Source organism: Ovis canadensis, chromosome 1 (genome assembly GCF_042477335.2).
Source record: "Ovis canadensis isolate MfBH-ARS-UI-01 breed Bighorn chromosome 1, ARS-UI_OviCan_v2, whole genome shotgun sequence".
In the NCBI taxonomy this organism is placed as follows: domain Eukaryota; kingdom Metazoa; phylum Chordata; class Mammalia; order Artiodactyla; family Bovidae; genus Ovis; species Ovis canadensis.
In genome coordinates, this window is record NC_091245.1 from 41001723 (window position 1) to 41028050 (window position 26328).

Genomic DNA, 26328 nt, shown 5'->3' on the forward strand with positions numbered 1-26328 from the left:
ATTCAAATTAGCTACAGTATTACATATCTTTATTTCCACATATCATGTAATGTCATGCATTTATTCTTATTTTCAGAAAGGATATGCATGTAGTAAAAACTTTTGAGACTGTGTATGGCTGGAAATATTTTTTATTTCTTTTCCACATTTAATAGCTTAGCTGAATAAAAAAATCTAGATTCAAAGATTTTTTTCCTGCAACACTTTGAAAATATTAATTTGTTGCTTTCTTAAATCCAGTGATGATACTTTGAGAATGAAGATGATATTAATCTGCTTCTTGTTTTGTTTTGGGATTTTTTTTTTTTTGAGATATGTTCTTCCTTACTGGAAGTTTTTACTATTGGGGATGGGCAGGGCTTTGATGTTCCTCATTTCATGCCAAAAAATATGAGCAGGTGTGTTTTTTTCTGTATCGTAATTGGAACCCTTTCATTTTGCGGTCTTGAGTTTTTTTTGAATTCTGGGAAATTCTCAGACATTATTTCTTCAAAGATTTCCATCATTTGTAATCCTTCAGATACTCCTTCTATGTAGATATTCAGACTTGCAGTCTCTCCATTGCCTTGGTTTTTTCTTTTGTTTTGTTTGCATTTTTCATTGCCATTTTATTTTGTTGTCAGTTCCTGCTTTATCCTTTGCTCATATATTCTTTGATCTTTATCTGACCTGACCTTTCAGATCACTATTTTGTTTTTCAGTCACATATATCCTACTATTTAATATATCTATTAAAGAACAGAGTCGAGGTTAAGAATAATTCTTTATGCATTTCTTCAGTTCCCTTACCTATAGAATGGGGGTATAATACCAACCCTGATGAGTTGCTTTGGGGCATTAAGTGATTTAGTCCATGTAACAGGCTTAGAACAATGCCAAGTGTATACAGTAAGTGATGGCTGCTATTATTTTTTCCCAAACAGTTGTGCTTTTTGTACATCATATTTCTAATTGGTTGTTCTTTATAACTGCTTCTCCATGATTCATGTTACCAATAAAAATCGGTTACATTTTTTTAGGATATCTGCTTTGTTTAGTTAACATTCTTACTATTTCCTATCGTCTCTTATAGGTGCTTTGGTTTGTTGCCTTTAGTTTTTGTGGCTGCATTTTCCAGGTGTCTAGTTACTTTGTTCTGTGATTGCATATTTCTTTTGGTAGCAGGGTGGCGATTAGCTTCCTTGTATGTGAGTGTGTAGACGTTGAGAGGCTAGAGGATGGATAAGGAGAGCTGGTTTTTAAAAACTGAGAACAATGTCATATATTAACAATGTCATATATTTACAATGTCATAGCTACCCAGTTATATGTATATAAAGCCCATCCATCTTTGTTTCATATTAGAAGATTAATGAATCAAGACCTAATTATAAGAAAATATTGCTTTGTAAAGCATCCCACATTATTAAACTTTAGATCAACATTATAGTAAGGTTCTTCTGTAGTATCAAAGTATTCATATTGTGTCAGGTTACCTCCCTGTTAGTAAATTCAGATTCCCTTGGAGAAGGAAATGGCAACCCACTCCAGTACTCTTGCCTGGAGAATCCCATGGCAGGAGGAGCCTGGTAGGCTACAATCCATGGGGTTGCAAAGAGTCGGACACGACTGAGCGACTTCACTTTTGCTTTGATATCTTGCCCCTTGCATGAAGAGATTTATCTGACTAAATTTTTAGTTCTCTTAAAGCCAATTTCTATTTCACTGAAACAGTCTATGAGGATTTTGGTGTATATTGCATGAATATCTTAGAATGTTGTGCTGTGCTTAGTTGCTCAGTCGTGTTTAACTCTTTGTGACGCCATGGACCACTGCCCACCAGGCTCTTCTGTCCATAAGGATTCTCCAGGCAAGAATACTGGAGTGGCTTGCCATGCCCTTCTCCACGGGACCTTCCTTACCCAAGGATCAAACCCAGGTCTCCCGCCTTGCAGGCAGATTTTTTTTTACCAGCTGAGCTACCAGAGAAGCTCATATCTTAGAGTATCTTCTTATAATTAGGAATTGTGGTAGAATGTATACAAGTGTATGACTAGAAATAAAACAAGTTGTGTTTATTATAAAATAGATCTAATCAGACAAATGAGAATTTCTGGGGGGGGGGTGGGGAAGCCTTTACAGTTTCATCTTTGTGCTTACCTGTGTTCTAATTTTTGTATTTCTGTATTCATCGAAGAGGCACAGTAATCAAAAGGGCTTACTTCCAGAGCCAAATCCAGTGCAAATCATGAAAAGTTTAAACAACCCTGCCATGTTGCAAATTCTTCTACAACCCCAGCTCTGTGGGCGAACTGTTAAGCCAGGTAAGTGTCACGTGTACTAAAGACATGTAGAATATTGGCATGAGATTAATTATACTGTTTTACATGAAAAACACATTTCAATTAGTCCACAGTATTTTTTCTAGAATTTATCAATGAATTTTAATTAATGATTTGAGGTGAAAATATGTTTTGACTCTTTTTGGTAGACACAAATTGCTTATGGATTTCCTGATTTTTTTAAAACTAAGTATTAAATATTAAACCTCCAAGTGTAGTTATTGGTTGCCATGAATTTCTAAACCAGGTTTCACATGGATTAATGAGGTAATATTTAACATACTACATTGTTACAGCTCATTTTAGCAAAAGATATAATACTTTTCTATGTAATATTTTTGGCAGAATTACTTTGTTGGAAAGTGCCAAAGATCAGTTTCCTCTCTGCTGTTATCTTTTTTTTTTCATTGTGAAGTTGTTTTACTTTGTTGAAAATGATGAAATAATATCATTTTCTTGTATTGTAGAAATTGTTATAATATTGGCATGCATTAAATATCTATTTAGTATTCATTGGAGGAGTTTGTCTTTTGAAATGCATAGCTGTACATACACAAAATGTATACTTTGTCATTAGGAAGTGAATGCCTATATTCAACATTAAGCTTTAAGATTACAAATGTTTAGATTAAATGTATTTATTCTCTTTCAGCTCCAACTGGTCTAACGCCAACTAGCATACTACAGTTCTATTGTAGCACTAGCTGCCTAGGGTTAGCACAGATGCTATGAGTGAGGGCTTAAGTCCTCAACAGGTCTGCCCCTACTTCAGACACTAGCCACACTACAGAGGTCTCCAGGCCTGTTCTGGCTAACTTGCTTCAAATTTGGGAGTTCCTGTGACACCACAGGTTCAATAATGTGTTCAGTTCGTTCAGTTGCTCAGTCATGTCCAACTCTTTGCAACCCCATGAATTGCAGCATGCCAGGTTTCCCTGTCCATCACCAACTCCCAGAGCTTGGCCAAATTTGTGTCCATCAAGTTGGTGATGCTATCCAACCATTTCACCCTCTGTCATCGTCTTCTGCTGCCTTCAATCTTTCCCAGCATCAGGATCTTCTCCAATGAGTCTATAGACTCCCATAGCTTAGGAGAGAACTGTACTTAACGATTACAGTTTTGTTACAAAGGATGTAACTCAGAAACAGCATAATCAAGAGACTTAGGGCTGTGGCTCATAGGACCTAACTACAGAGCTTTTATGTTCTTTCCACGTAGGATCAGAGCACATTTGCCTCCCAGCACACCAGTGCATTAATTAACCAGAGATCTCTACTGAACTAGCTTCAGTGTCTAGAGGTTTTATGGGGGTTTTATATGTAGGCATGACTGGCCATGTTATTGAACTCTTATCTGTGGTACTCTTCCTCTTCCTGGAGTCAGGAGGCTAGGCTAATACTTATCTTGGAGAGACAGCAGTGAGCAGTCCTGAAGAGAGATCTTAGTTCCTTGCTCAGGAATTGAACCTAGGAAATCTAAATGAAAACCAGGAATCCTAGCCACCAGGCCACCAGGAGCTATGGGCTAGAGGCAAAATGGCCCTGTCTCTTTTCCCCATTTGAAAGCAAGAATGTTTCAAGGAGGCAAAAACTATTAAAAACAGGTATAAAGTTTATTCTTAGAGTCACAGCACAATGTATGGGAGAGCACATGGAGAAATAGTGTGTATGTAAGACAGCAACAAGGCAGAAATACACACCCAGTGAGGAGTAAAGTGAAGATGTGATTTAAATCACGTAGAACATTGTTTCCCAGTCTTTGTTTACATCTGGCCAATTATTATTATATTTTAAATTAATTTATTTATTTTAATTGGAGGCTAATTAATTTACAAGATTGTAGTGGCTTTTGCCATACATTGACATGAATCAGCCATGGGTGTACATGTGTTCCCCATCCTGAGCCCCGCCCTCCCACCTCCCTCCCCATGCCATCCCTCAGGGTCATCCCAGTGCACCAGCCCTGAGCACCCTGTCTCATGGATTGAACCTGGATGGGCGATCTTTTTCACGTATGATAATATACATGTTTCAATGCTATTCTCTCAAATCATCCCACCCTCGCCCTCTCCTGCAGAGTCCAAAAGTCTGTTCTTTACATCTGTGTCTTTTGCTGTCTCACAAATAGGGTCATTGTTACCATCTTTCTAAATTCCATATATATGCATTAATATACTGTATTGGTGTTTTTATTTTTGACTTACTTCACTCTATATAATGGGCTCCAGTTTCATCCACCTCATTAGAACTGATTCAAATGCATTCTTTTTAATGGCTGAGTAATACTCCATTGTGTATATGTACCACAGCTTTCTTATCCATTTGTCTACTGATGGACATCTAGGTTGCTTCCATGTCCTGGCTGTTGTAAACAGTGCTGCGATGAACATTGATGTACACGTGTCTCTTTCAAGTCTGGTTTCCTCGGTGTGTATGCCCAGCAGTGGGATTGCTGGGTCATATGGTAGTTCTAGTTCCAGGGTTTTAAGGAATCTCCACACTGTTCTCCACAGTGGCTGTACTAGTTTGCATTCCCACCAACAGTATAAGCGGGTTCCCTTTTATCTGCACCTTCTCCAGCATTTATTGCTTGTAGACTTTTGGATCGCACCCATTCTGACTGGCGTGAGATGGTACTTCATTGTGGTTTTGATTTGCATTTCTCTGATAATGAGTGATGTTGAGCATCTTTTCATGTGTTTGTTAGCCATCTGTATGTCTTCTTTGGAGAAATGTCTGTTTAGTTCTTTGGCCCATTTTGTGATTGGGTCATTTATTTTTCTGGAATTGAGCTACAGGAGCTGCTTTATACTTTTGAGATTAATTCTTTGTCAGTTGCTTCATTTGCTATTATTTTCTCCCATTCTGAAGGCTGTCTTTTCACCTTGCTTATAGTTTCCTTTGTTGTGCAAAAGCTTTTAATTTTAATTAGGTCCCATTTGTTTATTTTTGCTTTTATTTCCATTACTCTTGGAGGTGGGTCATAGAGGATCCTGCTGTGTCAGAGAGTATTTTGCCTATGTTTTCCTCTAGGAGTTTTATAGTTTCTGGTCTTACATTTAGATCTTTAACCCATTTTGAGTTTATTTTTGTGTCTGGTGTTAGAAAGTGTTCCAGTTTCTTTCTTTTACAAGTGGTTGACCAGTTTTCCCAGGACCATTTGTTAAGGGGATTGTCTTTTCTCCATTGTATATTCTTGCCTCCTTTGTCAAAGATAATGTGTCCATAGGTGCATGGATTTATCTCTGGGCTTTCTATTTTGTTCCATTGATCTTATTTCTGTCTTTGTGCCAGTACCATACTGTCTTAATGACTATAGCTTTGTAGTATAGTCTGAAGTCAGGCAGGTTGATTCCTCCAGTTCCATTCTTCTTAAGATTGCTTTGGCTGTTCGAGGTTTACATTTGGCCAATTATCTTGTTTCTTTCTTCACACCTGACTGATCCTTGGACCCTCCTCCCAGATGTGTGAGCAACTTTTTGATAAGATGGATCCTACCACAGAGGCCTGTGGGTACATGTCCACAGGTATTATGGGGTGAGGCCCTCTCCCTTTTTGACCCCCTAAGAAGCCTTCCTGCACACATGCAGATGGGGAAGTCTTCCTTGACCTCAGGCACCTTATCTCTTTGCTTTAGCAGAACTCAGCTTGTGCCACTAGCTTTGTCCTTGGAGTGTCTGGGTAAGAACAAAGCTTAAATTTTACTCTGCTTGACAAACACCAGCTGTCCACCTACGGGCCCATCTATCTTCTACCTCAATATCACATGGCTCAAAGCCCCCATTCAATAATCACAAGTTAGGTCTTTCAGGTATGACCAGTCCCCATTCTGAAGCCATGTAGGGGCCTACCCTGAGTCACCTCATTCATTAGCATAACAAAAACACTCCTATCAACCGGGGAAGTTCCAAGGGTTTGAGTTTCCTCTCCAGGAACCAAAGACAAAGACCAGTTAAATTCCTTATTATACCAACAATGTTCGTATTAAGTACTTAATATAATCATCAATTATTTATGTGTAAAAAGTATCTTCAGAGGTATCCAACTCAGCCTATTATGCAGTCAGATATCCCTCCTACAATTTTTTTTTCGGAATTAGATGAAACTTTCAGTTCAGCCGCACAATCTTGTCTGACTCTGCGACCCCATGGACTGCAGCATGCCAGGCTTCCCTGTCCATCACCAACTCCCGGAGTCTACCCAAACCCATGTCCATTGTGTCGGTGTTGCCATCCAAGCATCTCATCCTCTGTCATCCCCTGCTCCTCTTGCCCTCAGTCTTTCCCAGCGTCAGAGTCTTTTCAAATGAGTCAGCTCTTCACATCAGGTGGACAAAATATTGGAGTTTCAGCTTCAACATCAGTCCTTCCAATGAACACCCAGGACTGATCTCCTTTAGGATGGACTGGTTGGATCTCCTTGCGGTCCAAGGGACTCTCAAGAGTCTTCACCAACTCCACAGTTTAAAAGCATCAATTCTTCAGCGCTCAGCTTTCTTTATAGTCCAACTCTCACATCTGTATGTGACTACTGGACAAACCATAGCTTTGACTAGATGGACCTTTGTTGGCAGAGTAATGTATCTGCTTTTTAATATGGTGTCTTGGACTGCAAGGAGATCCAACCAGTCCATCCTAATGGAAATCAGTCTTGAATATTCATTGGAAGGACTGATGCTGAGGCTGAAACTCCAGTTCCTTGGCCACCTGGTGTGAACAACTGATTCATTGGAAAATACCCTGATGCTGGGAAAGATTGAAGGCGGGAGGAGAAGGGGACGACAGAGGACGAGATGGTTGGATGGCATCACCAACTCAATGGGCATGAGTTTGAGTGAACTCTGGGAGTTGGTGATGGACAGGGAAACCTGGCGTGCTGTATTCCATGGGGTCGCAGAGTTGGACACGACCGAGCGACTGAACTGACATACTCCTTTCCTGATTTGGAACCAGTTGTTGTTCCATGTCCAGTTCTAACTGTTGCTTCCTGACCTGCATACAGATTTCTCAGGAGGCAGGTCAGGTGGTCTGATAATCCCATCTCTTTCAGAATTTTCTACAGTTTGTGGTGATCCACAGTCAAAGGCTTAGGCAGAAATAGATGTTTTTCTGGGACTCTCTTGCTTTTTCGATGATCCAACAGATGTTGGCAGTTTGATCTCTGGTTCCTCTGCCATTTCTAAATCCAGATTGAACATCTGGAAGTTCGTGGTTCATGGTTGAAGCCTGGCTTGGAGAATTTTGAGCATTGCTTTACTAGCATGTAAGATGAGTGCAATTGTGCGGTAGTTTGAGCATTCTTCGGTATTGCCTTTCTTTGGGATTGGAATGAAAACTGACCTTTTCCAGTCTTGTGGCCACTGCTGAGTTTTCCACATTTGCTGGCATATTGAGTGCAGCACTGCCACAGCATCATCTTTCGGGATTTGAAATAGCTCCACTGGAATTCCATCACCTCCACTAGCTTTGTTCATAGTGATGCTTTCTAAAGCCCACTTGACTTCACATACCAGGATGTCTGGCTCTAGATTAGTGATCACATCATCATCATTCTCTAGGTTGTCAAGATCTTTTTCGTATAGTTCTGTGTATTCTTGCCCCCTCTTCTTAACATCTTCTGCTTCTGTTAGGGCCATACCATTTCTGTCCTTTATTGTGCCCATCTTTGCAGGAAACATTCCCTTGGTGTCTCAAATTTTCTTGAGATTTCTAGTCTTTCCCATTCTGTTGTTTTCCTCTATTTCTTTGCATTGATCACTGAGGAAGGCTTTCTTATCTCTCCTTGCTATCAGATGGGTATATCTTTCCTTTTCTCCTTTGACTTTCACTTCTCTTCTTTTCTCAGCTGTTCATAAGGCCTCCTTGGACAACCATTTTGCCATTTTTCATTTCTTTTTCTTGGGTATAGTCTTGATCCCTGTCTCCTGTACAATGTCACGAACTTCCGTCCATAGTTCATCAGGCACTTTGTCTATCAGATCTAATCCCTTGAATCTGTTTCTAGCTTCCACTGTATAATCGTAAGGGATTTGATTTAGGTCATACCTGAATGGTCTAGTGGTTTTCCCTGCTTTCTTCAATTGAAGTCTGAATTTGGCAATAAGGGGTTCATGGTCTGAGCCATAGTCAGCTCCCAGTCTTGTTTTTGCTCACTGTATAGAGCTTCTCCATCTGTGACTGCAAATAATATAATCAATCTGACTTCGGTATTGACCATCTGGTGATGTCCATGTGTAGAGTCCTTGTGTTGTTGGAAGATGGTGTTTGCTATGACCAGTGCTTTCTCTTAGCAAAACTCTGTTAGCCTTTGCCCTGCTTCATTCTGTACTCCACAGCCAAATTTGCCTGTTACTCCAGGTGTTTCTTGACTTTCTACTTTTGCATTGTAGTCCCCTGTAATGAAAATGACATCTTTTTTGGGCATTAGTTCTTTTTTGGGTATTAGGTCTTGTAGGTTTATAAAACCATCCAACTTCAGCTTCTTCAGGATTACTGGTTGGGGCATAAACTTGGATTACTGTGATGTTGAATGGTTTACCTTGGAAATGAACAGAGATCATTCTGTCATTTTTGAGATGGCATCCAAGTACTGCCTTTTGGACTCTTCTGTTGACTGTGATGGCTACTCTATTTCTTCTAAGGGATTCTTGCCCATTGTGGTAGATAAAATGGTCATCTGAGTTAAACGAGACTTTAAAGATGAAGCTTTAACCTCCTGCAATTTTAATGGCATAGAGGTATCCTTTCTATGTCTTGACTACTCAAAGCATAAGCAGCTCATTCCCAGGCAACTATTCCCTGGTTTGACAAATTTAATTACTAGGTTTTTCCTTAGAAAAACCTTCCTTCCTTTTTATCACTTTTAGCTGCTTATTTTAGTTCTTCCTATGAAGAAACATAGAATAAATCTATCCTTCTTCCATAAGAATAGCCTTCTGATGTTTGGAGATAACTATCATGAAACTGTAGTCATCTTTGATTTTTTTTTTTGTCTTCTTTTCTGCAGACCAGTGGTCTCCTTTTGTTTATTTTTTGTCTATACATTCTATCAGTAAAGTATATTTTTAATGGAACCCCAGTATATACAGTTTACATATCACTTATGTGTCAATTACATAAATGCACCTTTGTCAACCCATATATTAAGAATTGATAAAACTAAATATTTTTATATTTTAAGATGAAAATATAAATAGCAGTCTCTTTTTAGAACCATCTTATTTATTTTAATTTTACTTTTTTTTTCATGTATAGTTGATTTACTGTGTTGTGATAGTTTCAGGTATCCACAGTGATTCAGTTATGCATGTGTATCTATTTCTTTCAGATTCTTTTCCCTTAGGTTATTACAAAATATTGAGTGTAGTTTGATTTATACACCTCTTCTACCTCTTCACAAACTATAGTTCTGTACTTGACTTTCCACAACAGGTCATAGCATATGCTCTCCAGAGCCCCCAGCAAGGTTTCCTCTCCTAGATAGGTTGTTTGGGTTGCCCTGCAGAATGGCGTACACAGACAGATTTATCCTGTCGATGGGTTCTAAGCACTGCGGAATGCAGTGGGATTTCCTTCCTATCATCATTATATTTCTGTTAATGCAGTCCAAGATTGTATCAGTGTTTAAAGAAGTATATTACACTTGTGGGTCTATTAGAAAGTAATAGTTCACACCTGGGTTATCTTTGGTAACTTCTCCCCCAAATTAATTTTTCTGTTCTTTTTATCTAAGGATATGTATTCTGCCTCTCTGCTTTTCTCCTCAGGTTGGTATATGACCATATGAGATTTATACTTTTTCACTTTAGTGCTACTTTTACAGTTTTAAGAATATTTCAGTATTATACTGATAACTTTTGCTTTATTTAGAATGGGAAGCGAAGAGGGTTAAATACCTTATTTGAACACGTGCAAAGCTTCTGGAGAATGTGTGGAAAGTTTGTTGATGTTCAGGAAAGACAAACTGCCTTGTTAATCAATAAGTTTCATTTGTTTTTTCCTTACTGTGTTTATTACTGTATTTTAACTATATTCCTTATTATATCCTAAACTCTTCACAGAGGCCTCTGAGCAAACTAAAATAGTTGCAAAGGGTCATAATTCTCTGAGATTATCTTTTTATTGTAGGATACATATATATACAAGCCTTATTTTATTGTGCTTCACAAATACTGTGTTTTTTAAAAATTGATAGATTTGTGGCAACACTGCTTTGTCAGATGATGGTTAGCATTTTAAAACTGAGGTGTATATATATTATTTTCGATATGTAGCGTAAACATAACTTTTTTATATGTACCAGGAAACAAACAAAAAAAATTATGTGACTGACTTTACTGCAGTAACCACTTTATTGGAGTGACCTGGAACCAAATCTTCGATGTCTCTGAAGTATGCCTATATGATATATTTGTATTTAAACCCTTGCATTACTTCTTGCTCATTGTATCTTTTTTTTTCCAAGTAACTGACGCATAGTTACTTGTTTATTCCCTTTTCTTCCACTAGAACAGAGAAGGCTCCATAAAGGCAAAGATTTATCTGTTTTGTTCCTCTCAGGCACCTAGAACAGACCTGCTATTTAGAGTAAAAAGTACTTAAATGCTGTTTACTGATTAAACTCCTTCCTTTACCTCTCTGTTGCATGACTTGTACATACCTAGTTATGTATGATCTAGTCTGTAAATTTTTAACTACCTTCCTTGTCTGCCTTCTTTCCTGTCTAATCTGTGCACAACCATCAGATTGATTTTCCTCCCACACCCACTTTATGTTACTTGAACCATACTGATATTTTCTTTTCAATCCAGACCTTTGAACTACCTTAAAAAAATGCAGTATAATGTAAATATTGTAACTTGTAGTCTAAATTGTAGTTTTAGCGTCTTTCAGTTCAGTTGCTCAGTCGTGTCCGACCCTGCGATCCCATGGACTGCAACATGCCAGCCTTCCCTGTCCATCACCTACTCCCGGAGCTTACTCAAACTCACGTCCATCGAGTCAGTGATGCCATCCAACCATCTCGTCCTCTGTCATTCCCCTCTCCTCCCGCCTTCAAACTTTCCCAGCATCAAGGTCTTTTCTAATTAGTCAATTCTTCACATCAGGTGGCCAAAGTCTTGGAGCTTCAGCTTTAGCATCAGTCCTTCCAGTGAATATTCAGGACTGATTTCCTTTAGGATGGACTGGTTGGATCTCCTTGCAGTCCAAGGAACTCTCAAGAGTCTTCTCCAACATCACAGTTCAAAAGCATCAATTCTTTAGCACTCAGCCTTGTTATAGTCCAACTCTCACGTCCATACGTGACTACTGGAAAAACCATAGCTTAAACTAGACGGACCTTTGTTGACAAAGTAATGTCTCTGCTTTTTATACACTGTCTAGGTTTGTCATAGCTTTTCTTCCAAGGGGCAAGTGTCTTTTAATTTCTTGGCTGCAGTCACCATCTGCAGTGATTTTGGAGCCCAAGAAAATAAAGTCTGTCACTGTTTCCACGTTTCCCTATTTGTTTGCCGTGAAGTGATAGGACTAGATGCCATGATCTTAGTTTTTTGAATGTTCAGTTTTAAACCACCTTTTTCACTCTCCTCTTTCACCATGCTTTATTGAGGTATAATTGAGGCACAGTCATTTGCACATATTTAAATTGTACAAATTGGTAAACTTTGCCATTTATATGACCCATGATCATCATAATCAAAACGATGAAGATATTCATTACTCTCAAAACTTTCCTTTTGCCTCTTTGTAACCCACCCTTCTCCTCATCCCCAGGAAACTACTGATTTGCTTTCTGTCACTAAAGTTTGTATTTTGTGGAAATTTATGTAAATGGAGTCAAACAGTCTGTACTGTATGACTTCTTCCCCTCAGCTTATTATTTTGAGATTCATCCATGTTGCTTCATGTTATCAATAGTTTGTTTCCTTGGTAACGCTGAGCAGTATTCTATTCCACAGTGTGCACTTTCATTGATTTGTTGAACATTGGGTTATTTCCTGTTTAGGTCGTTCCAGATAAAACTGCTCTGGACGTTTGCTTTCCTTTCTTTATTTGGCTGCACTGGGCTTTAGCTGTGGCACATGGGATCTCCAGTCTTTGTTGCAGCATGCAAGGTCTTTAGCTGTGGCACTTGGGACCTGGTTCCCTGATCAGGATAGAACCTGGGCCCTCTGCACTGCGAGTAGAGTCTTAACCACGGGACCACCAGGCAAGTCCCCTACCTGTTTTCTAATGTGTTTCCTGCCCAATTTACATTCTCACCATCAGTGTCCAAGGCTGTAGTTCACTCAGTGTCCTCACCAACATTTGACATACGGACCCTTTAATTTTAGCCTTTCTGTTTGGTTTATATCTTATTGTGGTTTTAATTTTAATATCCCTTTTGGCAAATGGTTTTGAACATCTCTTAATCTACTAATTTATCATCTTTATATCTCCTTAGTTAATATATCTTTTGAAATATTTTGTACATTTAAAAATTAAGCTGTTTGTCTTCTTAAATTGTTAGGGTTCTTTATTCTAGGTACAAGTCCTTTGTTGGATATATTTGGGTTTGCAGCCACTCTGTAGGCTGTCCTTTTATTTTCTTAATATCTTTTGAAGAACAAAATTGCTTATTTTGACAATGTCCTATTTATTATTTTTTTATTTTCTAATTGATATTTCTTATGTCATGTTTAAAAAATCTTTGCCAAATTTGAGATAACAAAAATGTCCTCCTGTGTTTTCTTCAAGAAGTTTTGTAATTTTACCTCTTAAGTTTAGGTTTATAAATGATTTCAAGTTAATTGTTATTTACAATTTGAGGTAAAGGTCCAGGTTAATATTTTTTTACAGTTGTTCTAGCATAATTTGTTAAAAAAGATTATCATTTTTCGTTGAATTTCTTGACACTTTTTTCAAAAATCAATTGACTATATATATAGGGCTCTGTCTCTGGACCCCCATTCTATTCCATTGATCTAAATGTCTGTATTTATACCAATACTGCATTGTCTTGATAGTTTTATAGTAAGTCCTGAAAACAGTCAGTGTAAGTGCTCCAACTCTATTCTTTTTCTATTTGTTTTGTCTATCCTAGGTCCTTTGTATGTGCATATAAATTTTAGAATTAGCTATCAATTTCTGTGAAAAATGTCTGCTGGGAATTTGGAATTGTGTTGAATCTGTATGCTGCTTTGTGCAGAATTGACAACAATTTGCCATAAATATATCTCTCCATTTATTTAGGTCTTCTTTTGTTTTATTAACAATGTTTTGTAGTTTTCAGGGTATGAATCTGACACATTTTTTTCAGATTTATCCTTGGTGTTTCAATATTCCTTGATACTATTTTGTATTGTAATTTTGAGGCACATGTCACATAACATGAAATTAATCATTTTAAAGTCAATAGTTCAGTGACATTTGGTACATTCACAGTGTTGTATAATCACCAACTCTGCTTAACTTTAAAAACATTTTCATGACCTCAAAATAAAATCTGTACCCATTAAACAGTTACTGCCCTATTTTCCCTCTGTCTAGGTCCTGGCAACAACCCATCTGCTTTCTGTCTTTACACTTTTGTTTATTCTGGATGTTTCATGTAAACAGAAGTCACTGTGTGTCTGGCTTCTTTCATGTAGCATGATGTTTTTGAGTGCTGTAATATATATATGAGTTCATTCCTGTTTGTGGCTGAATGATACTCCACTGCATGCATATGCCACAGTTTGTTTATTCATTCATCACTGATGGACAATTTGAGTTGTTTTCACCTTTTGGTTATTATGGAGAGTGTTGTCTATGAATGTTCATGAACAAGTATTTGAACATCTGCTTTCAGTTCTTTTGAGGTATATACCTAGAGCTAGAACTGGTGGATCATATGCTTATTCTCTGTTGAACTTGTTGAGTACCTGGCAAGCTGTCTCCACGGTGGCTGCACCATTTTACATTTCCAAAGCAGTGTACGAGGGTTCCAGTTTCTCCATGTCTTCATAGACTTTTGTTACTTTCTGCTTTTATTATTTTAGCCATCCAAATAGGAATAAACTGGCAACTCATCATAGTTTTGATCTGAGTTTTCCTAATGACTGTGTTGAGCATCTTTTCTTGTGCTTATTGTCTGTTTTTATGTTGTCTTTGGAGAAATGCTTAATCAAGTTCTTTGCCTGTTTTTAAACAGAGTTGTGTTTCTTTTTGTTGCTACATTCTTTATATATTCTTGATACTATTTTAAATAGTTTTACTTTCTAAGTTTTGATTTCCTGTTGCTTGTTGCTAGCATATACAAGTACACCTGATTTTGTATATTTATCTTGTATCATGCAGACTTGCTTTTTATTTCTAGCAGATTTTGCCCTTAGAATTTTCTGTATAGACTATCATGTCATCTACAAGAAGTTTTACTTCTTCCTTTACAGTACGTATACCTTTTATTTTTCTTGCTTTACTACGGTTGATAGAAACCTCAGGAAAATGTGTGCATTGAACTTTTGAGAGTGGACATCCTTGCCTTCTTCCTGACCTGACAGAGAAAGCATTCATTCTTTTATTATTAAGCATTATCTTAGCTATATTTTTTAATTTACAGGTTTCTTTTTCCAAGCTGGGAACTTATTCCTATATTGCTGAGAAATTTTATCATCATAATTTCTGGAATTTATCTACTGCTTTTCTCCATTTGTTGATATCATCAGTGTAGCCTTTTTAGTTTTGGTCTATTATCGTGATGAATTATGCACACTCAGTTGCTCAGTTTTGTCTGACTCTTTGTGACCCCATGGACAGATCAAACCCTACCCAGGCTTGATTCCTGGATCGGGAAGATCCCTTCGAGAAGGAAATGGCAACCCACTCCAATACTTTGCCTGGGAAATCCCATGGATAGAGGAGCCTGGTGGGCTACAGTTCATGGGGTTGCAGAGTTTGACATGATTGGACAACCAAAGAGCAACAGCATGCTCTCAATTATTGAGGGGAGGAAAAGGCTGAATGGGAGACCTAGCCAAGATCTAAGGGCAAAGGCAGCTAGATGTGTGACTGTGAACATTCTCAGAGCATTTTAATTCTGGTTGTTACTGTTTTGAACTGGGACATACTATATTCACTAAAAGCTGTGAAAAAATTTTTAATGTTTTTTAACAAAATGCAATGACTGAAAAATGAGGGGAGGAGGTTTTGAAACCTCTTATCATAACTGTGGATTTGTCTCCTGTTCCTTTCAGTTCTAGAAATTTTTGTTTTATGTATTTTGAAGCTTTGTTAGGTACACAGACATGATTGCTGCATCCCCTGATCCCTTTCTATTTATGAAATGACCATCATTATCCCTCTTTTCTAATAAACAGTATTTTCCTTCACTAGCAACTTATTCTGATGATCTTAATTTTCCCATCGCCTATCAGGAAACTGGTTTATTCTAAAGAAAGTACTTTCTAATGGTCAGTTTTCCAAAGATGTAATGATCTGCCTCAATAAGTAACAAAGATTTGAAACAAAGTTTTTAAATCATAAAATGAATTTGTAGTGATGTTATGTATAAATTTCAAATATGTTTCATCATTGGATTATATGCTTTTTGAAGTACTTTCTAAGCTTGACCTTCTGTGATTCTAATTAATTTTATATTATGACTACTTACATCTAATAATTAGATGAAATTGCTTCATATATTTTTTTATCTCTTGAGTCTTTTTGTCTGTATATTGTCTATTCTTAAAATGTCTCTTCTGATACGTACTCTGATATTTGTACTCTTAGACAAACTTGATAAAAAGCATGCTTATCATTTATTTATCAACTATGTACAGTATTCTTTTTTGTTATGAAGTGTTGTTTACCTGTACCTATTAATATAATGTGTTCTCTCCTCAATTGGATTATAAGCTTTAACAACAGGATTGTATATTTTCCTTCCCCTCCCATCCTGACCCTCTGCCAAAATACCAAAAAAAAAACCTGACAGAAACACTGAGCAGATAACATGGGTTTAATTAGTATTCTATTTATTAAAAGATATAATTAGTTTCCTTGCACTAAGTGCTAAAGAGAAAGACTAGGTTTGGTGTTTTGCCATTGAGACAGAAGGTACTGGAATTTTAAATTCTAGAGTTGAATGACAAGGAAAGAAACCTGTCACTTTTTGTACAATGACAAGATTAGTATATCATTGAACTTCCAGTGAATATGTTAAGTGTGTTAAGTAATATTCATCTACCCTTTTTGGAGTTTATTTTTAATTCCATATATGTATATCATAAAGATAAATTTTTGCTTTTATTTTCTTAAAGCAGTTCTTGGAACACCTCACAGCTTGCCACATCTGATGAATCCATCCATCTCCCCTGCATTTTTACATTTGAATAAAGCACATCAGGTATATAAATAGCATTATGTATTGAAACATAAAAAATTTGGAATGAATATTTTGTTTGTTCTTAACACTTAAAGTTCTCAAGGAATTAAATGAGTATTTTGTTTTTAAATAAAGTTCTTAGTAATAAACGTACCTACATAAAAACAGAACTTAATATGGTACTCAAAGCATCATAGCTTATATATTTATTGATTCCTATTTGTAGGACATTAAGAAGTGAAGAGGTATATTTTGTGATATATTTTTCTAGAAATAAATCAGTAGCTCAAAGCAAGTCTTACATGGTTTTAACCCAAAAACTTACAGAAAGAAAAATAAATGAACAATAGCTCTATTCTTAAAGCTTAATCTGTGTTATACATGAGACAGGGTGCTCAAGGCTGGTACACTAGGGTGACCCTGAAGGATGGGAAGGGGCGGGAAGGGGGAGGGGGGTTAAGGATGGGGAACACGTGTACACCCATGGCTGATTCATGTCAATGTATGGCAAAAACCACTACACTATTGTAATGTAATTAGCCTCCAATTAAAATAAATTAATTAATTTTAAAAATCAGTGTTATAAAGATAATTTTTATATGAGTGAAAAATATTTTTCTTTTTCAGATAAGTATTTTAAATATGTTTGTGTACATAAATATCCATAATATTGTAGATAAATACAACCTACTAATTTCAGGTGCTATTTAAGGCTATATCTATATAGAAGCATAATTAAAAATCAAACCTAATATTAATATGAAATAGATGGTTGTTGTAGGTTGAGTAAATGAATGTCTGTTCCTAAACCCAACTTTTTTAAAATTTATTTTTTTAACTGAAGGATAATTGCTTCACAGAATTTCGTGGTTTTCTGTCATATGTTAACAAGAATCAGCAGTAGGGACACCCATGTCTCCTCCCTCCTGAACCTCCATCCCTTCTGCCTCCCTATCCCAGCCTCTAGGTTGTCATAAAGCCCTATGATTTCCCTGAATCATACAGCAAATTCCCATTGGCTATCTACTTTGCATATGGTATTGTAAGTTTCCGTGTTACTCTCTCCATACATCTTACCCTCTCCCTCCTCCTCTCCCCTCTAGGTCCATAGGTCTGTTCTCCATGTCTGTTTCTCTACTGCTGCCCTCCAAATAAATTCATCAGTACCATGTTTTTAGATTCCATATTTAGGCATCAGTATGCGATATTTATATTTCTGTTTCTGACTTACTTCACTCTGTATAATAGGCTCTAGGTTCGTCCACCTCATCAGAACTGACTCAAAGGTGTTCCTTTTTATGGCTGAGTAGTATCCCATTATATATATATACATATATATATGTGTGTATGTATAAATAAATATATCTATATAGTATCCCATTTCATATATATATGTATAAATAAATATATCTATATAGTATCCCATTTCATATATATATATATGTAGCACAGTTTATGTATTCATCTGTCAGTGGACATCTAGGTTGCATCCATGTTCTAGCTATTGTAAATAGTGCTGCAGTCAACACTGGGATACGTGTGTTTTTTTCAGTTTTGGTTTCCTCAGGGTATATGTCTAGGAGTGGCATTGTTGAATCATATGGTGGCTAAACCCAGCTTTTTAAGGGAAAGGCCTATTATTTATGTTTCATTCCTAGAATCTAACATAGGACCTTATGCATTAATCATTCATTTACTCAACATGTACTAGAAACTCTGCTAGCCATTTATGCTATAGCATTGCACAAAATAGTCACAGTCCTTGTTCTTATAGAATTTCAGCAAATAGAGAAAACAAACAGTTAATTACAGTAAGGTTTAAAGTGATATAGGACTTCCCTGGTGGATCAGATGGTTAAGCGTCTGTCTATAATGAGGGAGACCTGGGTTCGATCCCTGGGTCGGGAACATCCCCTGGAGAAGGAAATGGCAATCCACTCCAGTACTATTGCCTGGAAAATCCCATGGACAGAGGAGCCTGGTAGGCTACAGTCCACGCGGTCGCAAAGAGTCAGACACGACTGAGCGACTTCACTTTCACTTTCACTTAAAGTGATACGGGAAAAGAGTCCAGAGTTTGACAATACTCATTTTACTTTAAAGACCAAATATTTAAAATAAAGACTGAAGGAAGTCTTTCTTGGTGGCTCAGATGGTAAAGAATCTACCCAGAATTCAGAAGACCTGGGTTCAGTCCCTGGGTCTGGAAGATCCCCTGTAGAAGGGCATGGCAAACTACTCCAGTATTCTTGGCTGGAGAATCCCATGGACAGAGGAGCCTGGCGGACTACAGTCCGTGGGGTCACAACGGGCCCCAGCGTGGGGTCAGACACAACTGAGCGACTAACACAAAGACCAAACTGTTTAATATGGCCTTGAGGGCCTGTCCAAACTGGCTTCCCCTGCCTCTCATATGCCTTAGGTGTCCCTGTCCCAGCTATAGTGAACTGCTCTTGGTCCTTGAAGGCCTTTCTTCTCTTCTCCTTAGGTCTTAGCTCCTGCTGTTCCTCCTGCTTGAAATCTTCCCCATCCCAACACCACCTCATTTCCCCAGACTTCACCTAGTTATTTCTCTGCAGCCTTCAGATCTCTGTGCATGCGTTAGTTGCTCAGGGAAACCTTCCTTGAATTTATCAGTCTAAATCAAGTTCCACCACTCTTTGTTCTCATCACTCCTTGTATTTTTCCTTCATACACTCATCGCCATTATTAATTGTATATTTTTATAATTAATGTCTCCCTTCCTCAGGGGACTATAAGATCCATGAGGACAGATCATATTGTTTTCCTCTCTGTGTAGCACAGTGCCTGGCATATAGAAGTGCTCAAAAAATTTTTGCTGAATGAATAAAATGAGCAAATAAATGATTGAAAGATACTGATATCAAAGCCAGAAGGGAGTGAGGAAAAGGGAGAAAGGATGAAAGAAAAGAAGGAAGAAATGTGGAATTAGTTTCATGACCACATGGTCACATCTTGTATGTTACTGACAGAATTAATTAGTGTTGCCTGTAATTGGAAAGTAGGATAAGAAGCTGTTGCTTGTGCTCAGATCAACAGGGGAATTAACTTTAAAATGAATTGGGTTACACAACAATTACCTCTTCAAAATTAAGCTAATTTAATGTTTTGTCATTTTCACAGAGCTCACTTATGGGTAATACTTCTAATTTATTTCTTCAGAATCTTTCTCATGTACCACTGGCTCAGCAACAGCTAATGAAGTTTGAGAATATACATACTAATAATGTAAGTATGGAATTTTTTATTTTGAAATGAGTTCACCCCTTTTCTGTAATCATGCTGTTGGTCAGGTGGTTTATGAATTTTCACATGTATAGTTTTTTTTATTAGATTATATCTTGCTGCCATGAGCAAAATTCTTTTTTCTTTTGCAGAAACCAGGCTTACTTGGAGAACCCCCAGCTATGGTACTTCAGACTGCCGTAGGGATAGGGTCACCGCTTCCATTGAAAACAGAGCTGGGCCATCTTGGAGAAGCACATAAAAGTAAATGATGTGTTTTTGCTGAGACATCAGTAAACAGTCAGATTTGAGATTTAAAGATAGTGTACCTGTATTCCACTTGTATTTACAGGAAGGTCAGATTTGAGTTTTTTTAATCATTTAAAGTTTCAAGAGCCCTCTGGGCTTCTCTATTTTTTACATTAGAATACTATTGATAAGTTATGTATTGATGGACTTGCTTCTATGCCAAGATAAGACTTTCTCTGTTGGATATGCTTTAATATTTGATGATGATTCATAGAAGCATGAGGCAAAGACATAGATGCATTGAGACTGACATGCTGCCCACTGGGCTGACAGCACATTGCAGAGTGATCCGTGTAACTTTTGCCTAGATGAAGAAACTGTTAGCTTTTATTAAGAAATATCTGGTAATTATAAATTTAAAGTTTGATTATTAAGAAATATCTGGTAATTGTAAAGTTAAAGTTTGATTATTTGTATAATTTTTAAAATGTGAACTCCAACATAGTAGCAGAAAAAAATAATGTGTACTATGTACTTCTAAAATATGACAGATTTAAACAGAACAAGTATTTTTCTTTTTAGAATAACACCATGGTAGTATACCAAGATTTCTTACTTGAGTGTGATTTTGAAAGGCATTTTCAGTTTGAAGTTTCACTGAAATTTGTTCAAAGTGAGCACACTGAGGGGGAAAAAAAGAGAAAAGCCATCACGAGTGATTTTTTTTTTCTTAAGTTGTTGAAACTCTTGTACATGAAGCCAAGTAAAATAGTTAAATGATCAGTTCAGACTATTGAAATTGACTGGGCAAAAGTTAAACCAGTATACAGTCAGGTATAGAAATTTTTATGGTGTGATGAGTCCTAAAAATTAAATTTTGTATGCTTAAAAGCTTATGCAGATATTTATTATTTATGTTGGGTTAAATAATTAGCCAATTGCTTCAGCATTGCTGCTTTAAGAACACTGAAAATTACAAGCATCCAAGTAAATATATTGCTCAAAAATAGAACTAAGACTCTATCTCCAAATATTAAGTACTAAAAGTAAGAAATTTGTTTAGAGAATTTTTAAAGTATAACTTTGATTTAATTATAATAGTTATCAAAACTAGTTCTTTTCATTTAGCTTTGACCTATAGATTTTTAAAAAATGAAATGATTCAAAGTTTTTCTATTAAAACTTCTGTTCCTTTCAGAATTTCTTGTTAATCCCTGTAAATAAAAATGTAAAACTTTCATGTATTAAACTTTCATTTGGTGCTTATCCATTCACAAATATTGATGTTTTTTAAACCAGTGGTGTGCTGATGTTTAAAAACCAACTCTCTGAGTTAAAAAAAGAAATCTCGATTTGTAGTGTTTGTGGACTTTTGTTTGTAAACAGTCCAACCAAGGCTGATTTCAGGTTACCCATGCAAGATGTTGAACTCAGGAGCTGCGAGGAGACAGTGTATTTGACTCATGAGTTGGTACAAGTCAGCTGACTAAATATAATTATTGGGTTGATGTAACTTTAATAATTTTTGACTCTCAGAGAATTTTTAATTAATTAATTTATTTGATTTATAAACAACAGAAATTTATTTCTTACAGTTTTAATGACTGGGAAGTCTGAGATCAAAGTACTGGCAGATTTTGTGTCTAGTGAGGACTCACTTTCTTATTCACTGATGGCACTTTCTCATTGTATCCTCATATCCTGAAGGGACTAGCTAGCTCTATGGAGCTAGCTCTCTCTTTTATAAGGGCACTAATTCCAATGTCTTATGATCTACTAATTTCCCAAAGGCTCCATATACTTCAGCCTATGAATTTTGGGGTGAAGGGGGACACAAACATGCAGCTCGTAGCAGAAGGTGGGAGATTATTACTCAAAGTTCAAAGAAGTCATAGTCCCTCAAATGGTAGACACAGGACTCACTAAATTGGGTATTTCTTTTGTATATATTATGCCTTTTCATCACTCAGAACTAAGGAGAGCCTTCAGAGGCCCCTATGACAATGCTCTATAATCAAAACTATTACATGCTTTTTGAATGTTGCCACTTTACTGAAGGCTTATTTAATTATTCCCTTCAAACATAGAAGCTGGAAAATTACAATGACTGGGCTTTTTTTTTTTTTTTAAGGCACTGATATAACTTAAATGCAAACAAGTACACAAATTTTGCTGTCAGCTTTAAAGTGTACAATTAAAACTTGGAATGAAAGAGTATAGTATCCTTGAGATTATACTGAAAGTTGCTGAAATAGGAAAAGCGTGATTACTATTAGAGGTTTTTGTTTTTCCATACAGGATGCTGCTAATTTACAACCTTTAACCTCACCTTTTAATTTTAACTGTTCTCTAATAGATTAAAAAATAGGTTTCTGCACATTTTGCCTACAACTTGACAAAATCAAAAGGACTATTGTGAATAAGCCTCATCTAACCAAAATTTTTTGCATTTATGATTCACAGCAGCATCTAATTTGATTCCAACTCAAACAAGTATAACAGCTGGCATGGGCATGTTACCATTCCTTCCAAATCAGCACATTGCTGGACACGCTGGGCCAGGGCATGGTAGCACTCAGGAGAAACAGCCAGCACTGGTGGGAATGGCAGAAGGAAATTTCTCAGGGTCACAGACTTATCTTCAGAGCTTTCCAAACCTTCCTGCTGGAGGCTTGCTCACAGGACATCATAAGCAACAACAAAATCAGCCAAAAGGCCTGGAGATAAGTTCAGGGGTAAGGAAACTCTGTGTGTGTGTGTGTGTGTGTGTGTGTGTGTGTGTGACTGAGTGTGTGCATGCATGCATACACACACACATAAATGCACACATGTATATACATGAAGTATATATATGTATACTACATGTGTGTGTATACTACCAAGGAATATGTATATATTCCTTTTTCATTGTATCTTAAATAATTCTAGAGTATTTAATTTTTTGGTTATTTTACAGGTGGTATAATTTATAAAGCATCAAGTAATCTGAACTATTTTGTATTTCAAAAGAAGTTGATAATATACTTAAAGTACATAAATATGGATTACAAACTACATAATTCCTATGTCAATGACATGCTGACTGTTTTCATAGTGTACATTTGCTTCTCAAAAGAAAATATTGGACCCTTAAAAAAAGCTATTATTATAAACAAAAATCTATCTTTTGATAAGTTATGCCAAATGATGTTTGGGATTCTGCTTAATTACTTGCCAGTTTGTAAATAAAATATGTGTATAAAATGTTTTTTAAATCTATCATTATAAAATATTTAAATATGAATTCTTTATTCCTGTAAATGTTTGCTTTTCTAAAAGCCTTGAGATGTGCATAATTTTCAAACACAAAGTAATATAAGTTCAAAATTTTGTAGTTTAGGAAAGCACAGGAGTACCATTAATACTTATCCAATTATATAATATTCTTTATAAGAATTTTTTAGCAAATGATAATGCCATTCTTTAAAATACAACACTATTTCTAAAATATATATTTTTTAGCTAAGTAAGTATTATTTTAATATTTAAAAGTAGAATAAATTCTAGTTTATCTGAAAGATTTCAAAACTAGTTATTAATCTCTGGTGTGTTCAAAAGAATCTAATCTTGGTTTTAATTCTGGAAGACTTTACCCAAAATTTGTTGGTTCATAAATCACTGACATTTGTAAATATTATAATTGGTAGGTAGAATAAAGTACATTTAATTTAATTTTTTATTTGTATCTTAAAATACCATTTTGAGCAAACTTCAGGAGATGGTGAAACACAGGGAAGCCTGGCATTCTGCAGTCCATGGGGTTGCAAAGAGTCTGACACGACAGAGCGACTAAACAACAACAAAAAGTACTGTTTGATTTAGAAGTGACACGTGAGGGAAAAAATTCTTGAGGTTGGCTGTATTCAAATCTCAAAATGACACCTAGTCATGACAGGAGGGATGGATAGAACACCTGTAATTGTCCATTGAGAAAGCTAAGGTGGTTCTTCATAGAAGGAAGAATTTTAAATATTTATTTGCAGGATTAATTGCTTAAGTTATTGAGGGAAGTTAAATAAAACTCATATATAAATATTCTGTTTCTTTTTGCACAGACTTTTGAATGCATGGAAAGCTCTAGGACAGCGGTCCCTAACCTTCCTGGTACCAGGGACTGGTTTCATGAAACAGTTTTTTCCATGGATGGGGGGGAGTGGGGGTGGTTTTGAGATGATTCCAGTGCGTTACATTTGTTGTGCGCTGCATTTCTGTTATTACATCAGCTCCACCACAGTGCATCAGGCATTAGATCCCAAAGGCTGGGGACCTGTGCACTAGGGTCTTTAGAAAATCTGGACTTGAGATGATTCACATAATGGGTAAGTGAAAGTGTATCTGGTAGAAGACAGCTGAAGTAGGGCAGAGCCTAGAAAACAAGTCCCGTGATGAAGAATTGAGGGAAATAGATATATGGAACTTGGCAAGGGTTGACCAGCTGTCATTTTATTTGACGTTTAAAAAAAAAAGATTCACAAACTAGTCTAGTCACATAGTATTTTATGTTTCTTTAGTGGGCAGAATTAGTCTAATAAGTATGACAAACAATAAAGTCAGTTTAGGCTTAATATAACACAGAACAATTGAAGTTTTAAAACAAAGAAAAAGTTCACACTTTCACAAAGATATGAATGTCGTATCACTGAAGGCAATTATGCAGACCCTGGTGGACACCTGTACGTACTGTTGTAGAAGTGATTCTTCTCTCCTGACAATAGGGGATTGCTTGGACCAGGTAATTTCAGAATATGTTTTCTAATTATGTAGCAAGATTTTGGACTTTGTTAAACAGTTGGCTACACTTGGATGCAGAGTTTTAGACCTGCATCTTTTGCGTTACATTGATTAGTGATTCTTGATTCTGTCTTTCCGTCACAATCACCACTTTAGGTGTCGAGGGTTGGACTCTATCTTCCTCAGCCCTGAGAATTTGATTCAGAGAGATAGGGGTGAGATCTGAATTTTAAGTGTACAAATCAGTGGCCTTAAGTACATTCACATTGTTTTACAACTATTGCTACTATCCATCTCCAGAACTTTCTCATCATGCCATGCTGCAGCTCTGTACCCATTCACCAACTCTCCCATTTTCCCTTCTCTCCAGCCCCCAATAAGCACTGTTTACTTTCTGTTCAGAATTTGACTATTCTAGGTACCCAGTGTAAGTGGAATGATACATGACTTAATGATGACTTTACTCTTCAGCAGTCATCCATGTTGTAGCATGAATTGTATTGGAATTTCCTTATTTTAAAGGTTGACTAGTATTCCGTTGTATTTATATACTACATTTTGTTTATCCATTGATTTATTAATGGACATTTGGATTGTTTCCATCTTTCAGTTCAGTTCAGTCACTCAGTCGTGTCTGACTCTCTGCGACCCCATGGACTGCAGCATGCCAGGCCTGTCTGTCCATCACCAACTCCCAGAGTCTACTCAAACTCATCTCCATTGAGTTGGTGATGCCATCCAACCATCGCATCCTCTGTTGCCCCTTCTCTTCTCACCTTCAATCTTTCCCAGCATCAGGGTCTTTTCAAATGAGTCAGATCTTCACATCAGGTGGCCACAGTATTAGAGTTTCAGCTTCAACATCAGTAGACTCTTGTGGATAATGCTGCTATGAACATTAGTATATAAGTATCTGCTTGAGTCTGTTTTCAGTTCTTTGGGGTATTTACCCAGACGTGGAATTAGGGGAATCATATGGAACATCAGTTTAGTTCATTCATTCAGTTGTGTCCGATCCTTGGTGACCCCATGGACTGCAGCGCACCAAGCTTCCCTGTCCATCACCAACTCCTGGGGCTTGCTCAAACTCATGTCCGAATCAGTGATGCCATCCAGCCATCTCATCCTCTGTCATCCCCTTCTCCTCCTGCCTTCAATCTTTCCCAGCATCAAGATATTTTCTAATTTTTTGAGGAACTGCCATTCTATTTTCCGTAGCAGCTGTACCATTTTATATTTCTACCCTCAAAGCATGAGGGTTTCAGTTTCTCCACATCCTCACCAACATCGTCTCTCATTGTGGTTTTGAATTTGCATTTCTCCAGTGATTAGTGATGTTAAAAGCCTCTTCATATGCATATTGGTCACCTGTATATCTTCTTTGCAAAAATGTCTATTC

The 26328-nt window shown here is 36.8% G+C and overlaps 1 protein-coding gene across 2 annotated transcripts in view; it reads left to right on the forward strand.

Annotated features, from left to right (window-relative positions):
- RAVER2 (ribonucleoprotein, PTB binding 2) overlaps positions 1-26328 on the forward strand; it is a 146196-nt gene that overhangs the window by 61163 nt on the left and 58705 nt on the right. The window contains exons 5-9 of one of the 2 annotated variants that reach the window (XM_069593758.1): positions 2177-2303; positions 16600-16685; positions 19809-19913; positions 20063-20174; positions 22626-22894. In XM_069593758.1, the coding sequence (XP_069449859.1) occupies positions 2177-2303; positions 16600-16685; positions 19809-19913; positions 20063-20174; positions 22626-22894 (699 nt within the window). The remainder of the gene's footprint in view (positions 1-2176; positions 2304-16599; positions 16686-19808; positions 19914-20062; positions 20175-22625; positions 22895-26328) is intronic. The other variant, XM_069593767.1, reaches the window with a different exon arrangement.